The 26,291-nt window shown below is 44.9% G+C and overlaps 1 protein-coding gene across 5 annotated transcripts in view; it reads left to right on the forward strand.

Annotated features, from left to right (window-relative positions):
- Positions 1 to 25,918, forward strand: part of kif26ba (kinesin family member 26Ba) — a 389,427-nt gene extending 363,509 nt beyond the window's left edge. For 3 of the 5 annotated variants that reach the window (XR_011355560.1, XR_011355561.1, XR_011355562.1), the window contains 5 exons: positions 2,944 to 3,140; positions 5,547 to 5,703; positions 6,501 to 6,652; positions 23,947 to 24,219; positions 25,801 to 25,915. Coding sequence is in view for 1 of the 5 variants with exons in the window: in XM_069930858.1 (XP_069786959.1) it covers positions 2,944 to 3,140; positions 5,547 to 5,703; positions 6,501 to 6,649 (503 nt within the window). In the remaining 4 variants the exon portion in view is untranslated. Of the gene's footprint in view, positions 1 to 2,943; positions 3,141 to 5,546; positions 5,704 to 6,500; positions 6,660 to 23,946; positions 24,220 to 25,800 lie in introns of those variants that run through there. The other 2 variants (XR_011355563.1, XM_069930858.1) reach the window with 2 other exon arrangements.
- The last annotated feature ends 373 nt before the right edge of the window (positions 25,919 to 26,291 follow it).

Genomic DNA, 26,291 nt, shown 5'->3' on the forward strand with positions numbered 1-26,291 from the left:
CGCTTTCCCCTTCCTTCCTCCTCTCCTCCTTCCACCCCACCCCCCCACCACCTTTTGTTTCAGGGATCTTCCTGTCCCTACTCATACCCGATGAAGGACCCAGACCCTATAGACAGGATGCAGAATTGGGCAGAGAAGTGGCAGATGGAGTTCAATCCAAATAAGTGTGAGGTGATGCATTTGGAAGGACAAACCAGAAGGCTGAGTTCAGGGTTAATGGTCGGTTAATGTGATAGTACAGATTCTATCACCAATGTGTATATGTACAGATTGTAGTGTAGGATGACTGTGATTGGCTGAGAGCGTAGCCACGCCTACTGGCAGGTCTTAAAGGATTGCTCCTAGCCAGACCAGGTCATTTTGGACTGGTCGACCTACATATGATATGCTCCAGTCTTTCAGTTAATAAAAGCCTTGGTTTGGATCAACAAAGTCTTTGGTTCTTTTGACATGCTCCACAGTTATTTAAAGAGTGTGGATGAACAGAGAAACCTTGGGGTCCAAATCCACATATCCCTCAAGGTCACCTCACAGGTTGATAGGATACTTAAAAAAGCCAATGGGATGTTGGGCTTCATTAATAGGGGGATTGAGTCCAGGAGTAGAGAGGTCATGTTGCAACTTTACAAATGTCTGGTAAGACCACACTTGGAGTATTGTGTTCAGTTCTGGTCACTTCATTATAGGAAGGATGTGGAAGCTATGGAGAGGATGAAGGAGAGATTAACCAGGATGTTGCCTGGTTTGGAAAACAAGTCTTATGAAGCAAGGTTAGCAGAGATAGGACTTTTCTCTTTGGAGTGTAGAAAGATGAGAGGAGAATTAATAGAGGGCTATAAAATTATGAGAGGCATAGATAGAGTAGACAATCAGCACCTGTTTCCCAGGGCAGGGATAGCAAACATCAGAGAACATATGTACAAAGTGAAGGGAGGGAAGTTTAGGGGAGATATGAGTGGTAAGTTTTTTAACAGAGTTGTGGGTGCCTGGAATGCCTCGCCAGGGATGGAGGTGGAAGCTGAAACATTAGGGGCATTTAAGAGAATCTTAGACATGCACATGGATTGAAGAAAAATAGAGGGTCTCGGGGTAGAGAGGGTTTAATACTTTTTTTAAAGGTATATATGGGTCGGTACAACATCGAGGACCAAAGGGCCTGTACTGTGCTGTAGCGTTCTATGTTCTATGGTTGCTCCGTGACCTGCTGAGATTCTCCAGCACATTTTGTGTATTGCACTCCTCTGGAGCAGCTGCAGAATTTCCTGTTTAACAACGACTTTCATCCTGTCACTGGGTGGGTCCTAGACTGGACTGCCTGAGAGACTGGTGGTGGGAGGGAGTGACTATTTTAGAGAAGAACTTGAGATGTCAAGCAGCCCCAAGAGCTGAAGACAGGCTGGTGCGCGTCGGTACACATTGTTTGCATGGACACCACAGGGCAGGTATCCATTGCTGCATGACCGTTTCTGAGGGGATGTTGTGCATCTTTACTTCTATCTTTTTAAAAATTTTGAAAACCATTTTAGACATATAACATGGTTACAAGCCCTTCCAGCCCATGACCCCATGCCACCCAAATACCCCAATTAACCCACGACTCCGATAAGTTTTGAAGGATGGGAGGAAACCAGAGCACATGAAGGAAATCCACACAGACATAGGGAGAAGGTACAGACTCCTTATGGACAGCACCAAATTTGAACCTGGGTTGCTGGCTGTGTTATAGCATCATGCTAACTGCTACACTAACCATACCGCCATCCATTCGTGGCATCTGTAGTTGGTAATCAGGCAACAGCATAATTATTAATAGACAGATACATGGATAGGAAGGATTTGGCACAAAAGCCAAATTGTAGAATGCCAACTTGGTCGGCATGAATGAGTTGAGCCAAAGGGCCTGTTCTATGCTGTATGACTTGAAGGTCACCAAAACAGAGGTCAAGGCACAGACCCTCAGAGAATCAGCAGGTGGAATTTAATGCAAAACAGATAGAATTTAATGTAGACTAGTGTGAAGTGTTGCATTTTGGAAGGACAAACCAAAGTAGGACAAACACAGTAAATGGTAGGGCACTGACTGTGGTAGAGCAGAGGGATCTGGGAATACTGATACATAATTCCCTGAATGTAGGATCACAGGTAGATACAGTCTTAAAGAGAACTTTTGGTATATTAGCCTTCATAAATCAAAATATTGAGTATAGGAGTTGGGATGTTATGGTAAAGTTGTATAAGACATTGGTGAGGCCAAATTTCGAGCATTGTGTGCAATTTTGGTCACCTAACGACAGGAAGGATATCAATAAGATAGAAAGAGAGCAGAGAAGATTGGCGAGAATGTTTCTGGGAATTCAGGAACTGAGTTTGAGGGAAAGATTAAACAAGTTAGAACTTTATTCCCTGGAGCGTAGAAGAATTAATAGAGGTATACAAAATGATGGGAAGTATAGATAGAATATATGCAAGTAGGACTTTTCCACTGAGGTTAGTTGAGATACGAACCAGAGGACATGGGTTAAGGGTGAAAGGGGAAAAGTTTGGAGGGAACATGAGGGTGAGCTTCTTCACACAGAGTAGTGGGAGTGTGGAATGAGCTTCCAGCTGAATTCATGAATGCAGGCTCAATTTTAACATATGAGAAAATTGTAGACGGGCACACGGATGGGAGTTGTATGGGGGATTATGGACTGGGTGCAAGTCAGTGGGGCTAGGCAGAATAATAGCTCAGCACAGACTAAGAAGGGCCAAAGGGGATGTTTTCTGTGCTGTAATGTTCTATGTTTCTAACATGTTTTGTAGCTTTGTCACCATTGCATAAGACTGAGTGTCTGTGACACTTGTGCTTGCAAGCTTGATGTCGGAGCCCCCACACAGGGCCAGCAATGCTGATCGGATCAGGCCTGCCATTCCTGACGCTCCCTTCTCTCTCTCTCTCTCCAGGATCGCAGAGGCGACGTCTCCTCCCCGGCCTGTCCACTGAGGCCGCATCTCCTGCCCGAAAACCAGCCACCAGCTCCGGCCTCCGCTGGGTTGACCTCCGGCCTGTGCAGAGGGGGATGGCAGAGCCATTTGAGATCAAGGTCTACGAAATAGACGATGTGGAACGGTTGCAGAGGCGGAGAGCAGTGGACAACAAGGTTTGACAGGGTTTGCGGACGGCTCTCTTCACCACCACCCCCCTGCTACCACTGCTTCGTTACAGGGCAAAAAAAACAGGTCAACCTGAAAATGGCAATTATACAGGAACTGGAAACGCATGAGGATAGGGTGGGGGAGTGACATTATTAATAGTTTGTGCACAGAATCACTATGGACAGGATGGGCCAAATGCTCTCCATCCTTGGTGCAACCTTTCTGAAGTCACTATTAGCTTCACTCATCATTGGTTCCAACATCAACATTTTATCCATTAGGTTTAAGTGTGTTTATACTGGTACAGCAAGAAGGATGGTTCCCCGAGCAGTCTAACAGGTCAACTCTAATATTCATACACCTATATAAAGAAGAGCTGGAGCCCCATTACAGAGTGTAGAGTTACAACAAAACAACAGATCAAGCAAGGGCAGCATGGGAGCAGGGTTGTGGGGTTCATTCAGGAGCCTTATGGATGTGGGGAAGAAAGTTGTTAGTGCACTGATTCACACTTTTGAGCCTTCTCCACAATGGGAGGAGGGAGAAGAGAATGTCTCCGAGATGTGTTGGGACTTTCTGTTTGTTAGAGAATGTCTCCGGGGTGTGTTGGGTCCTGTTTGTTAGCTGTCTCTCCTAGGCAATGGGAGGTGTAGATGGGGTCCATGGAGGGGAGGAACATTTTCATTATGTTCCGAGCTTTGTTCACTACATCCTGCAACTTTATCCGCACTAGAGCAAAGCGGCTCCCATACCAAGCATCCAGCAAGTGTGCCTTCAATGGTGCATATGTAGAAGTTGTTGAGAGGCTCGGGAGGGGTGGGGGGGGCATGCTTTCTTGACTCTTGTGTCAGCATGCCTGGTCCAGGACAGGCCATTGGAAATGTTTACTTCTAAGAAGGTACAGGTACACGATCCTTTATCCAGACTTCTAAAATCTGGAAAGCTCCAAAATCAGGTAAATGGGGAGAGAGGCAGCCAGGCGGCTGGCACTTGGGGGAGGCGGCCGGCACTTGGGGGAGGCGGCCGAGGGACCGGCGCTTGGGAGAGGCAGCCGAGGGACTGGCGGTTGGGGGAGCCGGCCGGGTGACTGGAAGGGGGTGGGGGTGGATACGGCAGCACAATTCGGGTGGGCTTTCCGAAATCCGGAAAAATCCAAAAAAACCCAAAGGTTCCAGATAAAGGATCCTGTATTTCCTCTTCCCACTTCAGTACCATGAATGTGGACAGTCCATTCAGTTCCTCTTCCATCTGGCCAGTCCTTTATTAATGCCATGGTTTACTGTGTACCATGTGTAACAACTCCTTCTTTAAGAGGGCATACAGAAAATCAAGATCCCTGCTCAAGGCACTTTGTCATTGTCCTCATGGGATTTAGCCGTCATTGAAGCGGGCTTTTCTTGGCCACTCATAATTGCCCCTCAGCTGAGTGGGTTGCTCAAACATGTCAGAGGATAGAGAATGCCACACACATAAAATACGGTGCTCCTGCTCTGAGGGTGTTGGTAGAGCAGTGGTTACTCACCACTTTTTAATTCAAGATTCATGGCAGGATTTGAACACGTCTCTCAATCAATACCATGATCTCCAAATATCAGTTCAGTAATGGAACCTCTACAATGACACCAAATGACACTGCATATATCCCATGATGAATCATCCAATCCATCACCCTCGGATTTGGAAGCCAACTTTCTGTCATCACTTTTCCTCCCACCATCTCCCTCCTCCTCCTCCATGTTGCCGACCTGCTGAGTTGCATCTGGGACCAGAAAGGTCCTCCAATTATCACCTCCATAAATTCATAGAGCATGGAAAAAAAGCCCTTCACCCACACAGTACATGTTGCCCATTAAGCACCTATTTGCACCAATCCCAGTTTACTCTCTTCATATTTCCTTCAGCTTCCCCCCACCCCAATTCGACCATTTACCCACACCCCCCTTCCCCCCCCCCCCACCCGATGATATACAACAACCCTCAATCTGCACGCTTTTGGAAATAGAAGGAAAGCCTAGCATTGAGGAGGGAGTCACAGGGAGAATGTGCAAACTCCACCCTGACAGCACCAGAGAACAGGATTGAACCAACTGCATCACTGTGCTGCCCTCAAACTTCCTAATTGATGAAACTCCCATAAAATGGTTATTATTTTAAATACTTCATGCAAAGACCTCTAGGAGCTCAAGGCAGACTCACTCTCTCCAGTGGTCGCTGAGCCACATGTGGTAAAGAGGGAGTGGGGCTGGATCAGGAAGGTAGCTAGTTACTGGGACTCTCTTGTCCTTGTTGAGTCCTCCCCCACCCCCTCCCCGCACCAGCGTGCTCAGTTGGTGGACCAGATTCTCCCTCAGTTGGAAGCAGAGACCTGTGAGACATGGCGGAACCGTTACACCGCTCATCTTCAATTCCAGCTGCGGGGATTCATCTGTTTCAATGCCAAGCTGAAAATATTGGAGAATCGACAGCAGAGGATCTTAGAGGTCAAAACCAAATACAACATGCTGATGCAAGAGCTGGAGGCAACTAAACAGCGGTTGATGCTGGAGCCCAGTAAATGGATCAGTGAGTGTGAGTAAACTGATGATCTCTTCCAGGGAGGGGCAGAACACCAGAACCTTGAGAAAAGCAAGGTCATGGACAGGAAATGTGAGCGTGCACACACACGCATACGTGCACACATGCAAACATGAGCCCGCGCGCGCATGCACACACGCACGTCCACACACCTAAGAACACACACACCTACATACAAACACACACGTTCACAAACCTAAGTACACACGTATCTGCATCCCGAGGTATGGGTATTAGAAAGAATAGGACGTGGTTTTAAGGTGAGAGATTGGAGTGTTAAAGGAGACCCAAGGGGAACCTTTTGGACAGAGAATAGAGAATGGAAATTGCTACAATAGGAGAAGGTGGAACACGTTAAATTACATTTTAATAAGAAGATTGTCAGACACTTAAATTGGAAAGACATGGAGGATAGAACATAAAACAGACAGACAGGCTCCTCAGCCCAACATGTTGTTCAGACTTGCGTAAACCTATTCCACAGCAAGGTTTCCCATGGTGGACTGAATGTGCAGGATTCACCTCTTGCACTCCCACATCCTCTGCAGCCACACAGCCTTCAATCCAAACCATTAGCAACCTAAGCTCCAGATGCTCACCTGTGAACCGATCAGGATAGGGAACTAATGCAGGCAAATGGGATGGGCAAATTGGTTGGCATGGACAACAGGGGCCAGATGGCCTGTTTCTCTTTTGTGCATCTCTGACTCCAAGCATCCAGTGGTTAGGGGTCTAAAGGTTGTCTGCCTTTTTATACCCATCTGAAGTGCTATCCTGATCTTTGTCCCCAGTCGACCTGGACCAAGGGTTCGAGGTGGATTCCTTGGAATACTTGGAGGCCCTGGAGTGCGTAACGGAGCGGCTGGAACACCGGGTCAACTTCTGCAAAGCTCACCTCATGATGATCACATGCTTCGACATCGCCTGTGGGAGGCGCTAGCAGGTGGGGAGAGGAGATATTGGGGTTTGGAGGGAGGGGGTGGGTGTGATGGCTGCCAACGGCGAGCAAATGCAAGAACAGAATGGAAAGAAGAAAACAACACACCCAAAGATGACAGGAAGATGTCAAATGCGAGCGCAGAGTGAGGAACATGGGTGAGAAGAATTATCCCACAATGGAATGTTTAAAAAAAAGGGAGAGAGGAGAACCAGAGATGTGAGAATGTCTTTTCTTTCATCAAGATTGGAGGAGCACTTTCAGGAGCTTTGGATATGTTGTACATATGACTGGTTTGCTCCAATTCTCTTTTCTTGGGGAATGTGAGTACGGGCTGAGAGGGTGAGGGTGGAAAGAAGGGCTGTTTCTGAGAAACTCGGAACAATATACAGAAGGACTACAAGTGCCTTGCAAACTTTATCTTATCTCAAACTTACATGGACTCATTATTGTACAGTTGTTGGTCGATGATGCATATTTCGCTGTACGGTTCTAGAGGCAGTATCCATTTTGTAGACCAAACTCAAACCTACACATCATTCCTGTTTATATCCATCAGCATTCTCATCAAACCCAGGGAGGGTTTTAAAAAAAATTAACGCAGGATGCTTGTGATATCACGTTTCCTTCTGGCTCTGTGGAAGATTATTTGGTAATGTTCTGAACCAATTTTGAATGATGTTTCATGGTACTTTTTTATATAAAGATATGGCTGATTGTAAAGGGTATTGTTGTGTGGATTTGAGTTTTAAAATCCAGTAGATTTTCATTGAACGAGAAATAAAAGGGTAATGTTTCAGTAAAGGATGAACTCACGATTGTTTTACTAGGTGTTTTAACTAATTGCTGTTTTTAAGTAACTTGTACCTATAGTGTAGATCAGTAGTCAGGAAGCAGCGCATTATTAATGGTACTGTCACTGACAGTAAATGAGCCACTCAGAGGCACATTTGATGCCTCTCTGGCAGATAGATTCCACACTCCCCACCCCCATGTAGAGATGAAGCACATCCAATTCGGAAAGCACTTGGAGCACTTCCTTTTCTTATTGATTGTAGTCAGTGAGATGAATGTAAACACATTCACGCACACACCATGACTGCTCTCCTCCTTACATGCTTCCCTGCCCTGCTACAGATTCTGCCTCCACCTTGATTCTATTTGCCCTGCTCATTGCTCTATATCCAGATAATTTTACCCAGCAGACTAGGGTGGCAGCAGAAATAGGCCCTTCAGCTCATCCTGTCCGTGATAGCCAGTCCCCAAGTACGCTCATCCCATTTCCCGGTACTTGGCCCATTGTGCCACGTCCATGCATGTGCTTTGTGCTGCCTGCGGCAGGAATTCCATTTCCCAAACTGCAGTCATACCCGATATTGGGGAGCTGAATTTCCGAAGCGGGGTGTGAGGTGAGAGTGCTGCCCTTCGCGCATTCTGTACCGCCGGCAAATTTGTGTGCCAAAAAGTATCACCAGAGTAGCAGTTTTGCCAGGATGTAGCTTGTTATGTAGGCTGTATCTGGAAATCTGTCCTGTCTCCGTCCTCCGCCAGTAAGTTCTCAGTTAAAGGCTTCAGTCAGCGTCAGGGCCTCGGGATCAAGCCTGCTCTCATCTGCAACTACCCCTCACGGTGTCCCGCATAAAAGCGGAAACTCATGCCCATCAGCCAAATCCTGATGGACTGTACCGTGTGACCTCAGAGTCTGCATTTGCAAACACTAACTAGTCCATTTCATTGGATTTACATTTACAAGCAGTAAATAGGGCACCAAATTGTCACTTGTAAATGAAAAGCAACTGTTTATTTTCCACATTATTCTTTCCAAGTGTTTTCTGTCCAACCCCAAATCAGTCGTTAAGGCGCGCACTTCCTTCCCCCTAGGAGATCTTTATCTCACTGCCCTTTATGACATACCCCAGCCCAAATAAGTTCAAGCCAAGTCCCAGTAAACTATTATTATTAAGTTAAATGTACCATCCCTGGTCACCCAGTACCCATAATCCACCTTGCCCACCATCCCAGAGAGGCTCCCATTCAAAATGTTGGCTGTCTGAAACAAGGAAGTCTGCAAAACTCGAGGTCATGGTGAAAATACCTCACTATTTACGAATGCCTATATCCTCATGCAGCAATGGAATGCAGAGAAAGAATTATTTTGTAGAATAAAGTGTCGGTGATGGTAAGCGTATAATTAAGAAAGCAGGATTGGAGAGATGTGCAGCTCAGATGTGCAGGTCACTGAGGTTCCTCACCATTTTATCCGCACTGGTTCATTGGTTTTACTGTGGGGGAGCAATTGCTTTATTGCAGTTTTGCTCCACAACGAACACAATTGAGAGAACAAGCAGGGTTTGGAAGAAAGCTAATCATTGCTAGAGGGCATTGATACCCAGTCCTGGAGGTATCCCATTGCCCAGAGGTAGTCAGGCCTTCAGAGAGTTGCAGGATGGACATTCTGACGGAGAAGAACTTTACCTCCAGGTGGTCTTTCCCAAAGTTGTTCATTATATTTTGCGGATATTTGTCTCTTTAATGGTGCTCAAAGCAGTTCCACCTCTAAATGTGTACATGTTTTTTTCTCTCTCCCTCTCTCTCTCCCTCTCTCTCTCTCCCTCTCTCACTCTCTCCCTCTCTCACTCTCTCCCTCTCTCACTCTCTCCCTCTCTCACTCTCTCCCTCTCTCACTCTCTCCCTCTCTCACTCTCTCCCTCTCTCCCTCTCTCCCTCTCTCTCGTCTACACAGAACCTGCTGCCAACTAACACTTCTTTATCATGTTATGTATGAAGGGTATAATTTATTTATGAACTCAGGATGCTCTTGTTTTATAAAGTTGCTTGTATTTTGTAATTTATTTACACATCACGATAAAAAGCTAACAAAAATGCTACTTATGCATTGTTATGTACAGTTGCCTAATTCACATCTTAAGGCTTAATTTTCTTTGCTTTGTAATCTTGGACATCTCTTGTCGGAACAATGGAAGCTTGCTGTTTACCTAACCCCTTGTATAAAATGTGTACGATAGTCAAATATTGTAGCCTGGTATTGTGAATAAACATTATATTTTACATCCTGTTAAAAAAAATACTCACTGCCTTGTTGAAAGAAGATGGTCTGAAGTCTTGCTGAATATCAAAAGAAGGGGCAACACTGATGTTTGTCTCTCAGTTACCGTGTCTGCCTCTCTCTGCCACATCTGTCCAAATGTCTGCCGCAGATTCAGGGTAAAGACAAGCCCTTTGACCCCACTCAATGCCAAACAAGATGCCATCCTGAGATAGTCCTATTTGTACCATGAAAGGCTCAGTTACAGCGTCAGTAACCCGGAGTTGAATCTGACATTTTCTGTAAAGGGTTTGTACGTTCTCCCCATGACCTGCATATGTTTCCTCGCAGGCTAATTGGGCGGCATGGGCTGGAAGGGCCTGTTACCGTGGTCTACATTTAATTTAAGATTTACTCACCTCCACCACCTCCTGTGACAGCTCGTACCCACCACTCTCCATGTGAAAAACGCCCCTCAGGTTCCCTTGACATCTCTCCCCTCTCAACTTGAACCTATCCCCTCCAGCTTTAGACTTCCCGACCTTGGGAAGAAGATTGTGAACATCCACCTTATCTATAATTATAGAAAACTCTGTCACCCCTCAGCCTCCTTCACTCCAGGAGAAACTGTCTCAACCTATCCAGTCTTTCCTGATCCTTGTGGATCATTTCTGCACCACCTCTTACTAAATGACATCTTTCCTTGAGTACGGCAACAAGAGCTGAACATATTATTCCAGAGTCAACATCCCATACAATTGTAACATGATGTCCCAACTCTTGCGCTCAGTGCCCTGCCCAGTGAAGGCAAGTGTGTCATATGTCTGCATCACCATTTTGTCTTCCTGTTCAATTGAATTGTTTATTGTCATGTGTACCAAGCCAAAGTGAGCGATCCAGGCAGGTCAACACACAGCCAAGTACAACAGTTGTGTAACAATCAAATCAATTAGCAGTGTACAGTGTTATCGAGAAAATTTCAATTAAATTTAGACCTACAGCACAATAACAGGCCCTTCCAGTCCACAAACCTGTGTTGCCCAAATACCTAATTAACCTGCAACCCTGTGCATTTTGAAGGGTGAGAGGAAACCCACGCAGACTTAGGGAGATCGAACAAACTCCTAACAGACAGTGCTGGATTCGAACCAGGATCGCTGGCGCTGCAACAGTGTTGCACTAATAGCTGTGCTAACCATACTGCCCTAAGGGCTGCATCGTCACTTTCAGGAAGTTCTGTGCCCCTTGCTCTAACTGTTCCACAATACTGCCCAGTGCCCAGTACGAGTCCTGCCCTGGTCTTCTCCCCAAAATCTATCACTTGGCACTTGTCTGAATTATCTTCCATCTGCCATTTCTTTGCCTAGTTTCCTAGATCAACTAGATCCTGTGATAACCTAAGGCAACCTCCTTCACTCTCCACCATATCACTAATTTTTGTGTACTCCACAAAGTTCCCATCTAACTTACTAACAGAGATGACAACAATATTGACCACAGGCCTCCGAACCGAGAAACCACCCTCCACCGTGTCCCACTGTCTGCCAGGATTGTCCTCTATATCTGTGTGTCTGTACATGCCTGTCACGCTGCCACACCTGTTTAATTCTCTGCTGCACCTATCTGTCTGTCTGTCTCTCTCTCTCTCTTTACCACATCTGCCTCATTGTCTGTCATGCTTGTTTCACTGTCTTGGCGCATCTGTCTCACTGCCTGCCATGCATCTGCCAGGGTCTGCCTTAGTCACACCACTGCCTGCACATCTGTCTCACTGTCTGAGGGGCACAGTGGCCCTTGAGTTGTGTGGGTTCTGAGGATTTGGGTTTTGAGGTGTTCTGAAAGTCTTGACCATTTGTTGCTTTAGATTATAGATATGAGCGTTTATTGTTATACACAGTAAAACCTCTGTTATCTGGAATTCAAGAACCAGCAGCTTCAAGCAACTGACAAAAAAAAATCTCAGAAAGTAAATAGGTAAAAAATACAGAAGATAAAACTGGTGCGTCTTGCAATTAGTTCACCAACCATGCAATAAGCAATCTCAAGTAACCAGAAAATTCACTTATCTGGCATCTACCAATCCCCATAGGTGCCGGATACCAGGGATTTTACAGTGCAGAAGTATAATATACGGATGCACCAATGATCTGACTTGTTGCAGCCACACAGGGACATTAAATGCACCAAAAACAATAGTAGAAATAAAATTACCTCAATGAACCACGAGCACCATCACTTGTAGGTTCCCCTGCAAGTTACACAGCATTCTGACCTTAGATACATAGAGTTATAAGGCATGGAAACTGGCCCTTTGATCCAAATCCAACATGCTGACCAACATGCCTATTTATACTGTAAAAAATATCCCACCACCAGACTTATCTTCCCCTCTCCTTCCCTCTTCACCTTCTGTAGGGACCGCTTCCTCCATGACTCCCTCACCTATTAATCGTTCTCATTCATCGCCCCATTGGCACCTTCCCCTGCGGCCGCAGCAAGTGCCACACTTGTGCCCACATCTCCTTCTTTGCCACCTTTCGGGGCCCCAAACAGTCCTTCCAAGTGAAGCCACCCTTCACTTGTGTGTCCGTGGGAGTCATTACTGCATCCGGTTCTCCTGTTGTGACCTTCTCTACGACGGAGAGACTGGACACTGAGCACCTTCGCATTCATGACAGGGATCTCCCAATGGCCAATCATTTCACTTCTGCGCCCCACTCCCGTGCTGACTTTCTGCCCATGATCTCGTACTGTCAAACCAAGGCCACCCATAAATTGGAGGAGCAACGCCCTTTGCCTCTCCATTCAAAGAGCCATGCTCCCCTATTTATTGGTGTACCCTCCCTCCCTTATTCTCCTGCCTTTGGGCCTGTGCTCCTTCCCCTGTCCCTCCTCCCCCCAAAGTTTTGTTCAGCGCCTGCCTACATTTTGCTTATATCTTGATGACAGGCTCAAGCCTGAAACATTGGTTATGTATCTTTACTATATAAGGTATACTGTTCGACCTGCTGAGTTTCTCCAGCATTGTGCTTTTACTTCAATCACAGTGTCTGCAGACTTCCATGTTTTACTCTTGCCGATCTCTACTGACCCCATTTTCCTGCATTTGACCCATGCCCCTCTAAACTTCTCCCATCCAAATGCCTTTTAAACATTGAAATTGGGTGGCAAGATTAGTGCAGTGGTTAGCCCAACACTATTCCAGCACCAGTTACCCAGATTCGCTGTAAGGAGTGCAACAGGAAAGTCTGCAGGTGCTGTGGTTGTAGTGGAAAATGCACGTTTCAGGTCTGAGCCCTTCGTCAAGGTGTGAGCAAAAAGCAGGCAGACGCCGTGTAAGGACTTTGTACGTTCTCCCCATATCCGCATGGGTCTTTTTCTGGGTGCTCCGATTTCCTCCCACATTGCAAAGACATAGGGTTTAGAAGGTTAATGGCACATGGGTGTATTTGGACAGCGCAGGCACTGGTCAGCGCTGGAAGGGCCTATTATCACGCTATATCAATATATTAAAAAATACCACCGTCTGTGTGGAAAAACAGCACCCAGATCCCCTTTAACTCTTTCTCTTCTTACTTGAGCCCTCTACCCCTACTCCGGGAAAAATACTGTGATCATCTTCCCATCTATGATCCGCAAAATGTTTTAAAGTTCAAGAAGGTCACTCCTCATTTATTCCAGTGAAAACAGACCTATCCTTTCCAGTCCCTCCTTATAACTTAACTCTCCTGCCTGGATAACATTCCAGGGAATTCTTTTCACCACCATATCCCGCTTCATATCAACCTTCCTATAGAGTGGGCTCCAGACTGCACCACGCTCCAAGTTCAGCTAACCAATGATTTGTATGACTGCAGCACATGTCATGGCTTGGAAATGGTCCTTCATTATTGCTGGGTTTTAAACACTGGAACTCCCTGCCCAACTGCAGTGCAGGGATACCGACACAAAGATTCCAGTGATTCAAGAGGATCGCTTGCTACTTTGTCAAATCGGGACAGCCATTGTTACAAATGAATAAAAATAAATCATTATGAGTTCTCTGTTTCCTGGTGCAGGTTCATACCTGAAACAAAAACCATGACAGATTGGGTCGATCTGCAGCATAAATCGGGCACCCACACCTGAATAGACCGTCAGCCTAACTCCTAGCACTGAAGAGTCGAGCTTCAGGGCTGTCAGGAGCTTTTACTCACTTCCCAAAGTTGCCTATAACCACAAGTAGATTGTCAGGTTAGATTGGACGGCAAAGATTCTGCTTCCTGAACACTTTTGGGTATACTTTATGGATTTTGGATTGCTGATCACAAAAATCACCTTAAAATCTTCCTATCATATACCATATTTTTTGATATAACCTATTTTTGTGATTTCCTGACCTATTTTAAAACTATGAAGGGCAACATCTCATTGAAAATTCATCTTCTGCATTCGCACTTGGACTTCATCCCTGCTGATCTTGCTACAGTCAGTGAAAAGCTTCACCAGGACATTGCAACCATGAAAAAGCAGTATCAGGGCAACTGGAATCCGGGCAAATATTATTGGATACTGACATGCGAGGCATCAGATGCTGAGTACAAATAAAAATCAGTGGGAAAACATTTTTAGGTCAGTTGAACTAACGCAATGTCTCAGCATCATTATCCGATTAAACCTGCTAAATTCAATAAAAGGTAATTTAATGTTTCTACAATTTCCTACGTGATACAGAAAATCTGAAATTATCTGTGTGTTCGGCTTGAAGTTGCCTATCATAATCCCCAATTCTTTTCAGGAAGCCAAACTTTTGAAAAAATCTTCTTGTCCAGTGAATCACCATGAGAAGATGACAAGTCAAACAAAGGTCTGGATTCCACTCTGAAACAAAAACCATTAAATCAAGTGGTGCTGCAGTCATATTTCTTCAATTAGAGCTGTGGGGTTCCAACTTCACTGCCCATTTGTAGAATGGGTAAGATATCATTTCTATGGAAACATGCAGATTTCCTTCTCTCCCTGAGCGATCGTCAAGGTTGCTTCATTTACTGCACTTCCCAATGGTTCTGGGTCTGTAGGGATCTGACCTGCGTATTGCAAGTTCTGTCAGAGAAGGAGTGGTCAGCTCATCCTTGCATCCTGTCCCAAGTACTTTTGGGCAGGAGCACAGGGAGATGAATCTATTGTGATGGGTTATATTATATTTTATAAGTTTTTAAAAGAGATAGATTGTGGGAGGGTTAGTGTGTAGATTCTTTGGAGAGAGAGAATTCAGTTCTGCAGTGGCTTTTGAGTCTGCAACATGGCAAGCTGGTAAGCTTGTTGAAAATCCCATTTTGAAGATGGGTTGTGAGTTCTGAGTTCAGCCTGTTGAAAAACCTTTGAGGTCCTTTCAAGAGGAAATGGCTGGCTAGAGTGTTTCACCTGAATTAAGGGAAACAAGAGGAACTCTGTGGTGACCTGGAAGAAGAGGTTAACCATTTGGAAAACCCATGATGCGGAAAGTTTCTTTGGCAAGACACTGAAGTGGATGATGGAAGTAAATCAGTTTGTGGGTGTCTAACAAGCAATGAATCTCTCTCTGAAACCAACAAGAACCTTCCTGAACCATTGAACTTTAAGCACCAGAGCCTGGTGAAGATTCATAAATGTTGAACTCTGCACAAGTATAAAAATTGCCTGATACCAGTGAAAAGTAAATGATTGGACTGAATCAAATAACTTTCTTGAACATATACACATTACATACACGTGCACTTAGAATTAGAAGAGGGTTAAGTTAGATTAAGTTGATAGTAATAAGTTAAGGTTTGATCTTGTTTTTATGTTTAAAGAAAATTAAAAACAACTTTTGTATAAATAACCATTTGTCTTGGTGAATTTCTATTGCTGCCGGGTTTTGGAGTCCTCTGGGCTAGTAACACTATTGACATTCGGTGTTTCTGAAGAGACTCCCTCTGTTGCTTCCCTTTCTCCCACTGGCAGGAGTGCCGGGCTTGTGCCGCCTCTTGGTGTGCCTTTACAGCAAGCAAAAATTAACAAATTATGTGTCTTGAATCTTGAAATGTAATTATTTAGTGACTGCAGAGACCCAGCCTGCAGGCAGCAGGATCCTACAGGAGCAGGAGAAAGGAGCGGCAGGGTTAATGTAGCGGTTAGCACAACGCTATTACAGCGCCATCGGCCAGGGTTTGTGTGAATCTCCTCTTTGTGCTCCAATTTCCTCCCACCTTTCAAAACATACCGGGATTCTAGGTCAATTGGGTGTCATTGGGCAGCACTGGCTCATGACTGGAAAGGCCTGTTACCATGCTTTACATCTAAAATTTAAAAGTATTAAGTGCACTATGTGATAACTATGGGCCTTGATACCAGGTAGAAGTCATCTAGTTATCTGTGATCTTTTTGTATTGAGGAACCAGATGGGTCATTGGTTGAATTTTTTTATATTTAGAGGTACAGCACGGTAACAGGCCTTTCCAGCCCGTGAGAATGTGACCCCCAAATACACCAATTCACCGTACATTTTACAAGGGTGGAAGAAAACAGAGCACCCGGAGGAAACCCTTGAGGTCACGGGGAGAACGTTCAAACTCCTTACAGACAGGTCCGGATTCGAACGCAGGTTGCTGGCGCTGTAACAGCCTCGTGCGAACTGCTGTGCTAAACTGTGCCGTCAGCTTCTCAATTGAAAGATGGCCGGCCTGATAATGCAACTCTCTGACAGATTTCCAATGGACCATTAACCAAAAACAGCAGTGGAGCAAGTAACACTGATCTCTCACAGCCACAGAGGTTTAATCCTGACTTCCGACCCTGTCTGTGGACAATTTGCAAGTTTTCCACCGTGCTCCAATTTATTCCTACATCTCAATGACCTGAGGGTGTGGAGGATCAGTGTGAATCCTTGATCCAATTTCTGGGGTGAGATCCAAATCAATAGTTTACTCTCCTGTCGAATGAAGAACTCAAAATTTTCTTTAGTCAATTCCCACTATTTGTTCTACAGGCCTGTGGGAGGGTCCATCACCTCCACAGAGGATCCAGGAGCCTTCTGAACATACGAAGTCATGTGTAGCGACTATTATCCATAAAGGCCGTTTGGAGCCTCTTTACTGTGACGCATTTTGATATAATCCACCACTAAGTCCAGATGAGTTTTTTACTTGTTTATTGATGAACACAAAGACTTGAAACAATTTATTATAATGTAATCTGAATATTCCAAGTAGTCATGTCTATCTGGACATGATCTATTACAATGACGTCTGGGACAAATGATCTATAATAACGAACGCTTAATCTATGGTAGCATAATGGTCAACAGAAAATATACGAGCCCACCTTGCCCTTCTTGTCTCTATATCACCTATTCTTCAATGTTGGTTAATGAACTCCCCAAACTCGCGCAATCCCCCCCTCCCCCGTACATGTGCCAACTGTCTGAAGAGAATAGTGCACGCGTGGATGCGACATGTTGCTGGAAAAGGGCAGCGTTGACGGAAACAGTCACAGAAACGATGGGCAGCAGCCGGACGTCACACCCTTCGGACCCCAGGACGCCGCCAATGCCTACAACCAACCCAACAAAGGTAAGTAGAACACACTTGGCTCCTACAATACCACCTCTAGTATGAGACACAATGTCTCAAATAATAATTGCACAATTATAAATAACAATGAAACACAGTGCATTCCAATATTATGTCGATCTTTTTCATTCTTCATAAGGCCAGAGGTTACCAACACATAGCCTTGAAAAAGAGTGATCTTTACCACCTCTCTGGAGCAGTAATCTGTGTAGTGGTCAAGAGGGAAGGTCCAAGAAACAAAAAGTCAGTTTGGAAAGTTCCTCTGTCTCCTGTAGAAGACAGACTTTGTTGCATCTGATATTAGACCATTTCTGCACTGAGTTTTAAAGACTTTCTAAGAGTATCTTAATCACAAATGATCAGTTTCTTCAACAAACACCAGTCAGCAGTTTTCAATCGGATATAGCTGATCAGCGGTACACCGCTCCAATATAGGCTCTAAGATTTCAATTGGCACTCCTCCGACTTTGTGAATAGAGCCCACGTTACTTTGAAGCGAATGCACTGTTCAAATAATGACATCATGAACAATCTTTGATCCAGAATACACTTGCTGCTGTAAGTTAAAACGGCGACCAGTAAACCTCAGATCTTACTCGGAGAGAATAGGCACAGCTTTCCCTTTGGGTGGTGATAATGGTGTAAAATTCATGGAAGGATAGGTCTGTAGTGAGGCTGGACAAGCAGCAGTTGAATGTCTGGCAAGACCGGTGTGATAGTACAGATCTATCACCAATGTATATAGTGTATATAGTTACAGTATCTAGTGCTTACAGCGATTGGCTGAGAGCTAAGCCACGCCTATTGTCTGGGCCTTAAAGGGTTGTGTCCCTAGCCAGGTCGGATCATTCCGGACTGGTCGGCCACCTGTGAAGAGCTCCTGTCTTTTGCTAATAAAAGCCTTGGTCTGGATCAACAAGTCTTTGATTCTTTCGACGAGCTCTACAACCGGTACCATATCAATCATCCTCCTTTTGCATTTAACATGAGGCATGTGTTCAGCATGTCATTTGGCTTTCTTCTTTTCTTCAGGATTCTGCTCCTCATTAGAAGAGTTTCAGCTCCTAGAAACAGATTTTGAAGGAGGTTTATCTGATCCTCTTGATTTTAATGGATGAGTCTCTTTAACCTTCCCAGCAAAAGGTTTGCCCATCTTTTTCTTTCTTTTCTATGGTTGGTCATAGATAAGGTAAGATTCAAATGACTCTGGTTCTTCAAACTCATCAACATCCATGGCATTTGTAGAATCCTTCTGTAAAGAAGCAGACTGACTCCACTTACGGCTCCTACCAATCTCTTCAACTAGAACTGCAGCCTTTTTATCCACTCTGGCTTCTATTGCCTTTTCCTGCAGTTCCAGATCCAATTTTGTGACCTCTGTTAGGTCTGCTTTGTTCATGAATGAGTGAGACAAACACCAGACTGAGTCGAAATCAGGGTTCTTTGTTCTTTATTACCGGATTGTAACACTTGCGACTAACCATGTTAGTCGGAGAATGCATTCTGCCGTTATCAGCAAAATGGTGATTTTTTATACCCTTGGATACGTGCTTAGAAGATCATCATATCATTACTTGTCCAATGACTAAAACTGTTGCTATCCTTTCCCTGCTAGCTTCCTGCCTCTCAATCCATCAATGTCTCTCTTATCTTGTAAGTACAAGGATGCATTCACATCTTGTTACAGCCCTGTACAGGGTAACTCCTTACACATTCCCATCTCATGATGTTTTACCTTACACCTCAAATTCAGTCTCATTTACTTTGAAGCTTTTTATTAGATTCTTTCAATAGGAAAGTAATCTTCAGAGAAATTAGTAACTGGACTTGGAGTGAGAGGGTCATGTGATGCATTGGTACTTCTGCTTTCAGCCCTGCTGTAGTAAACTCAAAGAGTCTGAATTTCTTCATCCTGCTTCTGAAATCCAATGACCTCTTCCTTTCTACATCGTTATTAGCTGGGCCTTCAAGGTACATTATTGTTTGTTTTCTGTATAAACTAATGACTTGTTCTCTTTCAAAAGATGAATCTCCTCCTCCTCCAACTGTATGCATCTTGAAAAGGCTGAAGCCTTTCCTCAATAACTGCATTCATTTCTTCAGCAATTAGTCTTCCGCTCTCTGGCTTTGCGAATTCTATATAAAATTAAATCCCCATTCTTATCAACTGCTCTTTGGCCTTTTTCCCTTGATCACTTTCAGAACTGAAGAATCATTAGATTCATTCCCATTTTTCTGAAAATCAGCTTTGTTTCCAAGTACAAATTTCAAAATCTTTCTGGTTTTCTGTTTTGGTGAATATCCAATATTTCCAAGTCCTTTTTTAACATTTTGTGCTCTGAAGGCAGTTGCACCAGTTTTACAGCCAACTGCTTCTTTATTCTATCAGTTCAACTTTCGGTGTCACTAGTTTTGTAGCACACTGCGAGTTTTTTTTCATCGGCCTCTTTAGATCCTCTAGGTGAAAGAAGCAACTTTCAGATTTGTTCTCAGTCATTTGTTTTAGGATCACAGGAAAAGTCACCAGCAGTATTTGCAGCATCTTCTCATACTTCATTTTCATCCATTTCTGTTGAAAATAGTTCTTTCAGTGCCGGTTTAGTTGCTTTTGATTTATTTTTGTCAGCACGGTTTTCATTATTTTCACATTGATCTCCTTTGTTTTCTTCAGAAGCGGATTAATTATTTACAGTCTTTACAGTGTTGACTTTACCTTAACACGTGCTCTGAACCGAGGCTCTCCAGAAGGATCTGAATCAATCTCGACAGAAACAGAAGGAACATCTATTTTCTGTCTTTTATTTCCTTTTGTTCTTTCTGTTTCAGGTATGCATATTTATCTTTTCTTTAAAGGTAACCCAGTGCAATGATGGCCATCGACTGGCTTGGCAGATTCTGAGGCTAAATCCAAGAATTGCTTGTCTTCTTTGGAAGGTTCTTGGTCGCCACTGAGGCCCTCAAGAAAGTCAGTCCTGAACTGCTGTTCCCGCAGCTCATCAGGTTACACAACTGATATCCTGTTGACGCTTGTCACTGACGGCTCCTGACCATTGTCATTTTTTTCTTCTTCCTAGTGGTCCACGCGTTGTCCAACCAAGCATGGTTTTGACAGCGTAAGGTCCGTCTCCCACACTCCATATTCCATCTAATAATTCCAGAGCCTTTGAGACAATCAGCAAGCCTATCTCAGAGCCAATTTCAGGTAGATGAACATTCCTCAGATGAGACCGCCAATCGATATTGTTTTGATATTGGATGTTTCCTTTGTGCACAGACGTAGCCTTCTGAGTGTGTATGCCTGGGAGATCACCAAAATACCTGCTGTCCAGTCCAGTGACCTCTAAGCCTGAAACAATGCTGGTTTCAACGAAATTCCTTTGACCCATAGTACTTAATAGAATCCTTGACCTTCTTCCCTGAAGATTAAGCTTATTCATTAGCCCCACTGTGCAAAATGATGCAGTGCTACCAGGGTCAAGAAATGTACAAGTGTGCACTGTTGCATTCCCCTTCCTGGCCTTGACTTGTACAGGCTCTATTGAGAGTTTGCAGTTATCCCCACTGGCCCCAGTAAGACCACTTGTCAGAACAGAGCCTACCACACTGTTTTCAGCTGCTTCCTTTCTTCCTGCTTGCTCCTTTTCCATGTCCTTCTTTCTTTGGTGGGCATGCAGCGTTCTGGGCTGCTTTAAACTGCATATGTTGCAGCTGAGTCCTTTACACAGACAGACAAAACATACTCCATTTTCTTTTAGGAAAGCGATTTTCTCACTTTGTGTCCTCTTTTCCAACCATGGACGCATCTCCAAAGCATGTCCACCTCCACTGAACCAGCAGCTCTTCACAGCAGGGAAACTCTCCATTATCACGTTCCTTATCTGCAACTATCACCGTGGTAGCAAAGGGACTTCCTTTTAATCTTGGATGAGGCTGTGACGTGGACCTCCTTCCTGCTTTGCTCACTTTTGGAGTGCCCTTGATCTCTCCAAATATCGGCTCTGTGGTGATCTGTTTCTCTCTGTGAATGCTGCCTGAGTCACTCCAGCTTCTCATTGTTTGTATGAAGATTCCAGTATCTGCAGTCCATGTGCTGCCCCCGTCAGCTCGTTGTACAGAATATCAGGGTAACAAGGTACAGATTCACCATGGGTTGCGAACTCTTTGTTTGAGATGCCACCCTGTCGGAGCACTGGGATAACGTTCCCTGTTACCAGCATGGACTTGAAGGGCCGAGATGGCCTGTTTCCATGCCATAAACTGTTATATGTTATATATATCCTTAAAGGTAACCTTTCTAATTATTTTGGGTATATGTATGTAATATATTTTATATATATATATAGAGAGAGAGAGAGAGAGAGAGAGAGAGAGAGTGTGTGTGTGTGTGTGTGTGTGTGTGTGTGTGTGTGTATGTGTGTGCCATATAACAGTTTTTCCTGGAATTTGCAGACCACAGTCCTCCACCTGTCCCTCAGCCGGGAGGGCAACTTCCTCATGATGACTAACATATTAACCGGCATGTCAAGCTCATGCATGTAGTCGATATCTTCCTTGGCATTACAACATCCTCTTAGAAAGAGGGTGCATGCTTGTCCACCCACTGTGTCTTCCAGTTTTATCGATGGCCATGAAAGAGCTTTCTCTATATAAGCTGTAGCAATTTTATGCTCATTGCCAAAATGGTCCAGTAGTAAAGATGTAGCCGTTGTGAATCCTCTATCTGAAGCCAACTTCTTACAAGTTCCCTTGGCCTGTCCACTTGTGCACTGTAGAGACAATCTCTGTGGTTTTTCTTCTTGCTTTTACTATTTTGTTGAAAGGATTTAGTGAACGCTGGGTACTGAAAAGGCTCACCTACTTCTTGGGCATGAAACACTGTAGCTGAATTAATGATGCAGTGATTTAACTTTGCCTTTCCATGACTGAGAATATCTTGCTCTGTTCCCCATTGCTTGTAGCAAGTGATTTAGCTGGAGATGTGCACGTTCACCCGGATTTCTAATGCTTGACTGGAGGGTCAAGAGAGCTGCGGCGATAGACCGGACCCGAGCCGCAGCTCTGTTTGCAGTTGTGAACCACTGGTGCTTGTTTGCACTGGTGAACCACTCCTCCGGGTGCTCTTTTCCCCTCCTTCTCCACTCCGCCGGGTGCCCCTTTCCCATTCTTCTCCACTCCTCTGGGTGCCCCTTTTCCCTCCTTCGCCACTCCTCCGGGTGCCCCTTTCCCCTCCTTCTCCACTCCTCCGGGTGCCCCTTTTCCCTCCTTCGCCACTCCTCCGGGTGTCCCTTTTCCCTCCTTTGCTACTCCTCCGGGTGCCCCTTTTCCCTCCTTCGCCACTCCTCCGGGTGCCCCTTTTCCCTCCTTCACCACTCCTCCGGGTGCCCCTTTTCCCTCCTTCGCCACTCCTCCGGGTGCCCCTTTTCCCTCCGCCACTCCTCCGGGTGCCCCTTTTCCCTCCTTCGCCACTCCTCCGGGTGCCCCTTTTCCCTCCGCCACTCCTCCGGGTGCCCCTTTTCCCTCCTTCGCCACTCCTCCGGGTGCCCCTTTTCCCTCCTTCGCCACTCCTCCGGGTGCCCCTTTTCCCTCCTTCGCCACTCCTCCGGGTGCCCCTTTTCCCTCCTTCGCCACTCCTCCGGGTGCCCCTTTTCCCTCCTTCGCCTCTCCTCCGGGTGTCCCTTTTCCCTCCTTCGCCAGTCTTCTTTCCTCCTTAACTGCTCCTCCTGCTTTTCCTATTGTTCTTCTAAGGCATATTTATCTTCATTGTGTAACGGGAGCCGCCACTTCAGTCTGAGCTTGGTCCAGAAGGGCTTTGTTTGCTTCTCCTGCTTCCAACATTTGACCCACTGTCGCCTGGTTGGATTTCATCCTGCATGTCTCAATGATGCTTTAAGACTTGACTCTTTCTCCAGTTGGAATTGTACATCCTTTTTCTCTTCAACCTCTTCACCACTATTTTGTGACAAACCTTCAGCCGTTTCTGACTTTAAATTCAGTCATGCAGTGGTTTTAATCGTTCCTCAGCAGCGGTGGCGGCAGCCATTTTAAGCGTCTCCATCCAACCGTCCTCCGAGCTCGAGCACCAAGCACAAACTTAACCATCCCCAATGGACAAGTGGCAACACTTCCAAACTGTATAAATACACAGAAGGAGTCCACAAACATAATCCTACCACTTCTAGATGGCTGTGATGCGCTGCTGTCAACAAGTGAGTTTCCATTGTGGCTGCAGTCAATAATATCGCTATTTCTCAGGAAACGGCACCACCAACGTGTCTAAAGGACGTTCTGCTCTAGCATGTGCAGCTCTGGACCCTTCTGTGGCTGAAACTCGGACCAATGGAGGCCAATTGCTGTCAGCAGCCCGCTCTCAGCATTTCCAACATGGTTGCCATATTGTGTTCAGTTTCTTGCCAAACCAATTGTTTCCCCTCCAAATGTTCCAAATAAATTTTCTGTTGACTAAGTGTAGGTGGGCCTCTTTACTGTGATGCATTTCGATATAATCCACTACTAAGTCCAGATGAGTTTTTTAATGGTTTATTGATGAACATGAAGAGTTGGTGATGATTTATTATAATGTAGTCGGAATACTTGAAGTAGTAATGTCTATGTGGAAATGATCTATTACAAGGACGTCTGTGATGAACGATCTATAATAACGAATGTTTAATCTGTTGTAACAGAAAATATGCGAGCCCAACTCATTCTCCTAATCTCGATACTGCCATATTGTTCAATGAGGGTTAATAAATTTCACAAGTCGTGCAACCCCCTGCACATGTGCCAACCATGCCCAGTACGCAAAACCCCCGCGCAAGAGGCAGCCATCCGAGGAGAATAGCACAACATGGCACTGGAAAAGGGCAGAGACGACGGAAACAGGCACAGAAACCATGGCAGCAGGTGGACATGGCAACCTTCAGACCTCACTGATGCCCACAACCAACTCAACAAAGGTAAGTAGAGCACATTTGGCTCCTGCAACATGGGTTTAAATTGTCCAAAGCTTTTGGACATTAACCAATCTCAAAACAGTCACCTTCCTGAAAGCAACAATGATCCCATCAGCATTAAGTTATGCAATGTCCCTCTAAATGACACACCATACAGTGGACCAATCACACAGACGCAGTTTCAATTCCCCAATTCCTGAAAATCACATGACTGCAGAGAGAAATGAAGTTGACAGAAATTCAACAAGTCAGATCGCCATTACCAAGACAACCCACATTCCAGAGTCTCTGCTGTCCTTGGTCAGGGCTAAGGAATTTCAAGCTATTTGCTAATGTCCCAGCATAAGCATTAACCAAGTTGTATTTATGTATTAATATTTTGGTTAATTAATTATTATGTTAATTATTTGATTAATTAATCAATACTAATCTAAAAGAAAAAGTGCCTTACCTCCACAAGGGTCAGTAGATAACACAGTGAAGACGAGAACGATTTTGCTTCCTGAACATTGTTGGTTGTATTCTATGGATTTTGGGCTGCAGATCATGAAAATCACCCAAACATTTTCGTATCATGTACCGTTATTTAGATAAAACCATTTTTTTAATGATTTCCTTGAAAATTCCTTTTCTCTATTCGCACTTGGTTTCCCCTGATTTCTTTTCAAGAAATAAACCTTTTGAAAAAAAATTGTTGTCCAGTATAATTAGTGACTATAAATTCTGGATGTGCTGTCACAGTGGAGCTGATGGGAAATGAGAGAGAATAGTTCGCAGGGAAATGTGGGAGGAAAGGATTGATGACAGCACAGATTCGGTGGGTCAAATGGCCTCCTTCTACAAAGAATCTTGTTGATTTATAGGTCTAGGTTTTACAATCCCTGACGTTGCAGCATTGGTTAGAATGATATTCTCTCACAGAGTTAGTACAGTCAGTTGCCTCAATTACAGTAATGGAGGATGACCACGAGGCATCGGACACATCTTCATTTGTTTTGGCCTTTTAAACAAAGGCAGGCCCACCACAGGCTGATCAGACCTGGGCGTGTGCCTCATATCCATTCCTCCTAGTGGTCATTTGGAGCCCAGACAGGAGCCCTCCTTTTCAGCCAGAGCTAGTGACCGCTCGTTTAAGCTGAGTTGGAAGGGGTTTCATTGCCTTTCTGAGGGTCTGCCCTGTGATTCCTGCTTCCCTCAGAAGCTCGGTCACAGATTTTGGCGTAGCGGTTAGCGCCTCACCTTTACAGTGCCAGTGATCAGGACTGGGGTTCGAATCCAGCACTGTCTGCAAGGAATTTGTACGTTCTCCCCCGTGTCAGCGCGAGTTTTCCCCGGCGACTCTGGTTTCCTCCCATCATTCGAAATGTACCAAGGGTGTACATGAATTGGGTGTAAATTGGGCAGCAAGGACTCATGGGTCCAAATGGCTCATTACTGTGCTGCATGTCTAAATTTAAATTTTGAAATTAAAAAAATTAAAACCAACTTCAACCGGGCGCTCCCTCACTTTCCAGCCTTGCTCTTCTACTTCTGCGGCAAGATTAGTATAATGAGGTGTTTTACGTTCATGCGTCTCATCCACAGTATCCTCCCAAGGAACCATCAGCTCAATAATGAAGGCAATCTGCCAAGAGCTGGACCAGAGTACCAGATCTGGTCTCAGGATGGTGCTGGCAATTTCTGGTGGAAAGAGGAGTCACAGGCGAAGGTCAACAAGCAATTTGCAGTCTCCGGCTGCGTTCAGTTGGCCTATATCTCAGAGTAGGTCCTGTGATGTATTCCCTCCCAGATGAAAGGTATTAGGCATGGGAGGGTTCCTGGGTTCTGTGTGTTTGACAACAGGGCGTTCAAAGTTAATTTTTCTTTGATTTTGACTGCTATACGTCTCAGATTCACCACCTCTGGGAAAATCTGTTCCTCCTCATTTCTGACCTGAATCTACTACCCTGAATTTTGAGGCTATATTCTCTAGTTCTATCTTCCCCACCAATAGGAACAACTTGAATTATAGAATGGACTTAAAAGGGCTGAGTGGTCTCCTGAGGTTGTATGTTCTCCCCGTGTCTGTGTGGGTT

This window comes from Narcine bancroftii, chromosome 4, assembly GCF_036971445.1.
Source record: "Narcine bancroftii isolate sNarBan1 chromosome 4, sNarBan1.hap1, whole genome shotgun sequence".
Taxonomy (NCBI): domain Eukaryota; kingdom Metazoa; phylum Chordata; class Chondrichthyes; order Torpediniformes; family Narcinidae; genus Narcine; species Narcine bancroftii.